At 45.3% G+C, this 7347-nt stretch overlaps 1 protein-coding gene across 1 annotated transcript in view; it reads right to left on the reverse strand.

Moving 5' to 3' along the window:
• Positions 1-5848: 5848 nt before the first annotated feature.
• Positions 5849-7347, reverse strand: part of LOC103208341 (neuroligin 4 X-linked) — a 344239-nt gene continuing 342740 nt past the window's right edge. Inside the window, exon 5 of the mRNA XM_007954023.2 lies at positions 5849-6698. Within this exon, the coding sequence (XP_007952214.1) occupies positions 5849-6698 (850 nt within the window). The remainder of the gene's footprint in view (positions 6699-7347) is intronic.

Here is a 7347-nt window from a genome sequence, read left to right on the forward strand (position 1 = left end):
CTTTTGGTCCCACAGATAAGCTGTTGGGTTGGAATTGCTGACCTGTCGGTTAGCAGCTGAATGCTCAAGACTGAAGACAGGAGGGGGGTACTCTTTACATTTAATGAGTCTTATCTCTCTAGGTTGCATTATCTCTTGATTAAATTATGTTTCCTAGAAATACCAGGGGTCCAAAGCTCTTATGAAGACAAAGGAAATGGGAAATGGAGTTTGCAAGGTGTGAACTGCATGCTACCTTTTCCCTGCCTTTATGTACAAAAATATATGTTGTGCTTAGGTGTCAGGGAGTCGGTTCTGACTCACAGTGACCTCACACACAACACAGCGAAACCCCGCCTGGCCCTGCCGCACCCGCGCAATCCCTGATGTGCTGGAGTCCCTCAGTGCAGCCACTGTGTCAGTCCATCACGTTGAGGGTCCTCCTCATGGTTCCTGACCCTCCAACAGACCCAGCATGCTCTTTTCCAGTGACTGACCCCTTCTGATAACATGACCAAAGTATGTGACATAAAGTCTTTGCCCTCTCATTTCTAAGGAGCCTTCTGCCTGTACTTCTTTGAAGACAGATTCATTCATTCTTCTGGCAGTCCGTGGTGCTCAAAATATACTTGGTGTTGTTTTGAAATTGGGGGCTATTTCTTAAAAATCAGAGAAAGCAAAACAACCCATTTGTCTCATTTGATGACCACAGGGGTTGTATTGTCAGTGTCCACTTTAGATGGTAACAGACACCTGCTCTATCTAAACAAATAGATTTTTCTCCCCTAACATTCATAAGTCATTGAACATCCACATAACCTTGCATCATACATTTTTAGATACATGATGCATGCTCTCAATTTCGCCAGTTGCCCAGTAATTAGAATACAAAATGTCAGCTTTCTACATCCTACACTAACTTCCATGAGCAGAGACACGTGTTGAACCAAGTGTGTACCGCGTTTCTGATAGTGAGTGCATAGAAATGCGCTGAAATAAGACTCAAATGCGATGCCTTAGGTTGGAAGTACGACCTTAGACTTGTCTTGTCAAAGTTAGCAGTCAGTCAGGGGTATGACAGGGATGTTGGTTGAGGGGACTAGGAAGTGAACCGGAGGTTTGCAAATTGCCTGGACCCTTAGAATCCTAGCAGCAGGGGTCATTTGAATTCCCGACACAGGGAAGAGGAAGGAGAAGATAGTTGTTAGGGAGCCCTGAGCAAGCTGAGGGGGTAAGAATTGAGCCTCTTAACGTCACAGGTGGCAACAGTCACTTGAACCTGGAGGCAGAGAAGTGGAAGGAAAAAAAATTGCATATTCATATCAACCAAACCCGTTGCTTTTGAGTTGATTCTGACCCATGGAGACCCTGTGTGTCACAGTAGAACTGCACTCCATAGTGTCCTGCAAGCGTGCAGAAGTAACTTCCAAGGCACCTCCATGTGGACTCAAACTGCCAACTTTCTGGTGAGCAGGTGAGTGTGTTAAGCGTTTCTATTGCCCAGCTGTCCCTCATCACCCACCACCATTTGCATCTAGATGTGCCCCTGCTTATTTGGAAAGACATGGTTTAGAGGTTGGTGCTGAGGTTGGTGCTCAGGTGGCACAGTGGTTAAAAGCACTCACCTGCTAACCTAAAGGTCAGTTATTCAAACCCACCAGCCACATGGCGGGAGGAAGATGGGGCAGCCTCCTCCTGTAAAGACTGACAGCCTTGGAAACCCTGTGGGGCAGTTCCACTCTGTCCTCTAGGGGCGCTGTGGGTCAGAATACACTCCAGGCAGTGGGTGGGGTTTGGGCTTTGTTTCTGTGAAGACTGACAGCCTTGGAGACCCTGTGGTGCAGTTCCACTCTGTCCTCTAGGGGCGCTGTGGGTCAGAACAGACTTCACGGCAGTGGGTTTTTATATCCAGAAAACCCTGCGGAGGGCCGTTCCAGTCTGAGATACACAGAGCACCACGCGTCAGGGTCCACCTAACGGCCATCGGTTTGCTCTTTGGTTTTCTGAAACCTTTATTAATTCAGGCATAATTTAATCAACCACAAGGCAGGAGAGAGCTACAGGACGATGGGTGGTGGAACCAGTCATAAACCCAAGTGGTGCAATTTGGGAACTGCCTTCCAAGGGTGGACAGCAACCCCCACCGGTTCCTTCTCTACAGTGACGTGTCAACTGAACTCCCTCCCAAGTGCCACGGAACCAGGCAACGTGGTGGCCTTCAGCCGCCCCTCCACGCCCACCTGCGCCCACCTGCTCCCAGAGGTACCCTCTCGGCTTCCCAGTCCCAAACATTCTGGAAGCAGAAAGACAGAAATAAGGCAGACCACCTACAAAAAGAGATCGGATGCGTAATTATTTGCACAAAGCTTTAGAAAATACTGTGATATTTTATTATTAAAAATGGTGCTGAAAATTTATACATATGTGTCCAGCCATATATATGTTCTAACATTACTTAAGGCAAAATCAAAAACAAAATAGCAAAATAATAACCCAAGAAACCATTAAACCCTGCGTGCCTTTAAAGGTCAAGAATAAAAGCCTAGGAAAGTTTTTTTTTTCTTTTTTTTCCCCATTTTTTTTCCTTTTTTTTTTTTTTTTAACAGATAGCAAGTATATTTTATTCTCATAGAACTCTATGAACACTCTAGAACTTCTTCCCATGTAGAAATAAGATATCATTTAAGATGTATTAAATCGCTTTTGATCATCATCTTCTGTAAAAGCTAAAGTTATTCACGTCACAGGAACGGGTTTTTCTTTTTTTCCTTATCCGAACGTCACAAGCCTGACGCATCATTGTACGTATTGCTAGCAGGTGCACGACTGGGAATACTATACAAATATGGGGAATCACGTTACAAACAGACTGAACCGACACCGATGTGGAGTTTGACTTCTGATGTTTCACCGAGAGCCGTGTTTGCTGTGGGCCAGCTGGGCTAAGATACAGCTTGCAAAAAATTTTCCTGTTGGTAGTTTTCCATCTGGGATGATTCTGGGGACACCATCGAATCCGGGCTGTCTCTGCTTTTGCTGTGGGCTAGGTCACCACTGTCCCATTTCACAATCGGTATTTACAGAGATTCTCAACTGTTAAATCTAAAGAAAGGTCAGAGTGACTACCTAATTTGGAGGACTTGCTAAGAATTTTCTTTGCCTAGAGGGGATTTTTAAAAGACTTGTACACATGGCGACAGTTTTCAGGAATTCCTTATCAATGCTTGTTTATAGGTAGGACAGGTAGTGGACAGATCTAGTACCAATGAAGCCAGGGTTTCAAGAAAAACCACCATCAAACCCAGAGATTTAATCTTCAAGTATCTTTGGTCACTATTTCTTGGCGACAGTCATTTTTGAAAGACAACATAGCAAGTAACCATTATTAATATATATATATATATATATATATATATATATATGTTGTTGTTTGCCATTGAGTCGGCCCCGACTCACAGCGACCCCTCCTTGGGATTCCGAGGCAGTATCACTACGGAAGTAGGATTGCCCAACCTTCCTTCCAAGGAGTGGCTGGTGGATTTGAACCGCCAGCCTTCTGGTTAGCAGTCAAGTGTCTTAGGCACTATGCTACCAGAACTCTCATATATGTTTTCCTTCCTTTGATTTGCTCAAATTATTCTTAAGAAAATTAAAAAGAAAACAAGAACTCGACAAGGTGTTTGAGGGACACACCTCTATCTCTAGTTTAAGAATTTAAAATGGGTGAATCATTTCTTTATATGCTTTTGAGCAAGCCAGACTCACTGCTGTTGAGTTCATTCCAAACCACAGCTACTCATGTGGACAAGGGCAGAACTGTCACTGAGCGGTGTCTGGCTGTGATCGTTGGAGAAGCAGCTCGCAAGTCGTCCTGGGCGATACACACGCTGAAGCACTTAGTCGCTAAGGAAAAGGTTCAGGCATCCACAGGTGCCTTGGAAGAAAGACCCGGTGATCTATTCTGAAAAGACTGCGGGCATCGCGGACCCTGATGGGTCTTCTTTTCCACTCTGTAACACATGGTGTCACCATGACTCAGAACTGACTGCAAAGCAGCGAGGTCTGGATGGGGCTAGCTGTGCACACATTTCAGTGTCTGCCGCTCACCAGAACGACTGCCTGCATCCACCCAGACGTGCCTCGGAAGGCAAAGGACTTCCAAAAAACTCAGCCACAGGAAACCCTACTGAGCACAGTTCTGCTCTGACCCACATGGAGTAGCTGCAAGTCACAATCAACTCAATGGAAATTTCACTGTGTTTTTTTTTTTTTTTTTTTTTCCTTTTTCCTTGACTGCGAAGCTATCCAACTTCCCCCCAAACCCATGCAGATTGCAGTCAATATATATATATATTTCTTCTTCTTCTTTTTGCTGGGATATGTATGGATTGGCGACTGCTACAGCAATCCACAAAAGAGTCCTCTTTTCAGAAAAGCATGTGTTCTCCCATAAATGATACGAAGAATTTAAAACAAAAAGAAAAACACACAACAACCTGCTTATGGATCAGTAAGGAATGGAGAGCTGGGAGAGAAAGGAAAGACTAACGCCCTCCTTCAATGTGACGGGCCAAGCAAAGCAGATAGAAAGTAAGCCAAAGCCTTTTGCAGCTGTCGGGGCACACAGAGGTGAATTGAGGAGGCTGGACGCAGTTGACGAAAGGCAACCTTTCTTTCCTTTTGGCAGGGCTCTGTGCTGAAAGGAACCTTCCTCAACAGACTCAAAGAACCAGAACTACAGAATTATTATGATCTTTGAATTTCCCCTAATGGTTCCGTTTGTGCATGTCTCTCATTCAACAAGCTTTAAATAGATTCCACGTTGCGGACCCAAGTTTGTGTTGCAGCTCTATGAAGAAGGCTAACACATAAAAACAAGGTCTCCTGAAGCCACGCTCTCCTAAGGAGGCCATCACATGCACTGATGAAGCGTGAATGAAGAAATGCACAGGTCACACCGAAGGCCTGGGGGCTTCCGTGTGATGTCGTGTCCTCCTACAAGTGGGATGTGTTAGAAAGCCCTATGTCTTTGTGTATCACAAGTGAGTAACAAGAAGAGTCTCTTTTGTCTGGGAATAGACCAAGAGGAGGTGATCCATGTATATATATTTATATACATACATAGTACAACCAGGAATACAATCTCGCTAAAACCTCTTTCAAACGAAAAACATCAAGAAAAGCTTTTTTTTTTTTTTTTTTTTTGATGTGTGTATCTCGTATGTTTAAACTCACAGCTATGTACATTTTTATTTTTACAAAGTTTCTTAAATATAGTTCAGGTTGGCAAAACGTCGCTTTGCACAGAACTATATGGATTTTAGTGCATGGTCCGAGTTCTTTCATTTTGTCAGGATAAAATGCTGCTTCTCCGTCATCTGGGATTGCAGTTCCATATGCCCACATACTCCTTCTCCACCCATACAGAGCCATCCGTCATATGGCACTTAAAGAACTTATTATTTTTCCATTTTGATTAAAAAAAAAAAAAATTATTTATTTATCTTAAGTGTCCCTGGGTGAGTTCAAGACATGTCTGCTGATAGTGTTACATTTGGAGGGATCTCCAGGTCCTGGCCATGGTGACGTCTTAGTCACACTCAGCATCCGTTGGGGTTGGATATTTTAATGCAGTGTCATCAAAGTAATGGATACTTTTCACATTTCATAGGATTGGAAGTTGATCTTGGAATACTGGGAAATTCCCAAGGGTAAGGTCAGCAGGGACATAAGGACTGTCCTTCCTAGTGTTTGTCCTAAGTCAATGTGATGGAAAACATTCCATGGTTGGAGACGTCCCCTCTCTCTTCCTCTACGTCTTCTAGGTGGCGGACAGGGTGCAGCGGAGGGAGGGGTGAGAACCTCAAAGCTATACTCTGGTGGTCGAATGCCCGTGGGGTATATTTGTACTGTTCTGTCCTCCACTGAAGGTGTTGAACGTGTGCAAGGGCTGCATTCCTGACAGAGTGTTAGGGATCATGGTGATGGTGTTAGGTGTCATAAGTGGGATATCATCGGGAGAGCGGCGCAGCGTGAGTGTGTAGTCCGGTGGGCAGGTGAGCCTCAGGGTGTCATGAGCCTGCAAGGACTCACACTCATGGTCATGCTCTAGCTGTTTCATCTGCAGAGACATGATCTCTTCATTCTGAATGTGAGCGATATCGTTGGTGGTGTTTCTCTGGGGACTGGGGCGTCTGTGTGTCTCGTGACGCCTCTTGTCCTTTTTGTAGTACAGGGCGGCAAACGCTAAGATGTTGAGGAAAAGCAAGGACGCCCCCACGGCAATGGTGACGCTCAATTCGGTGGAGTAATCCCGCTTGGTTTCAATGAGGACCGTTGTATCTTCAGGCCCCGTTTTATGTGGGTCTTTCGAGTGTTTGGGGTTGTTAGCAGGCGTTATCGCCGGGCGTTTGGTCGTAGGCCATATCTTTGCAGGAGATCGCCGGGTCCCATAGGGGAAGGACGTCATGTCAGGTGGAGGAACCTTTGTGGTGGTTGAGACGTACTGAAATATCTCGTTGAGGTTGTGCAGATGAGGGACCAGTTCCAACCAGAAAGCCACTTTTGTTGCCCGGTAGTGATCCCTCACCCTGGGTTTCAAGCCAATGTGTAGATACAGCTGGTCTTTGGGGTTGTACTTGGACCAGGCCACTTCCTCAAAGCGGTTGGGTTTTGTGTGAATGAACTTGGTGTCCTGGGGAACCGGCTGATTAGGATCACTGGGGACAGAAGAAAGAAAGGAAAAAAAGTCATCCTCTTCCATAGAGAACAAAACAAAAACACAAGACGTCATAATCAGTTAATTGCTTATCTGTACTGACGAGCGTGAGAGGCCCTGGTGGCACAACAGTTAGCACTCAGCTGCGAAGCCAAAGGTTAGCAGTTCGAACCCATCTGATAGCTCCACAGAGGAAAGACCTAGTGACCTAGTCCTGTAAATATGGCCGCCCAGAAAACTCTATGGGGCAGTTCAATTTTGTCACATGGGGTCGATGTAAGTTAGGATTGACTGGACAGCACACAACAATGACAATCTTTACGGAAGCAGGTTGTCATATCTTTGTTCTGTGGTGCCAATGGCTAGTTCACATTGCCAACCTCTTGGTTACTAGCCTACCATGGACCCATTAGTACCACATACAGTCCATGGAAATGGGGGGTTTAGATATATGTTGAATAAACATGCGTGACTTTGAATTTAAACTATTCTACTCTATGTAACGGGGAGCTCTGGTGGCGCAGTGCCTAAAGCATTGGATTGCTAACCAGAAGGCTGGTGGCTCAAATTCACCAGCCACTCCTTGGAAGGAAGGTTGGGCAATCTACTTCCGTAGTGATACTGCCTCGGAAACCCAAGGAGGGGTCGCT

Source organism: Orycteropus afer, unplaced genomic scaffold, assembly GCF_000298275.1.
Source record: "Orycteropus afer afer isolate SDZICR_OR568_19922 unplaced genomic scaffold, OryAfe1.0 scaffold00426, whole genome shotgun sequence".
NCBI classification, from domain to species: domain Eukaryota; kingdom Metazoa; phylum Chordata; class Mammalia; order Tubulidentata; family Orycteropodidae; genus Orycteropus; species Orycteropus afer.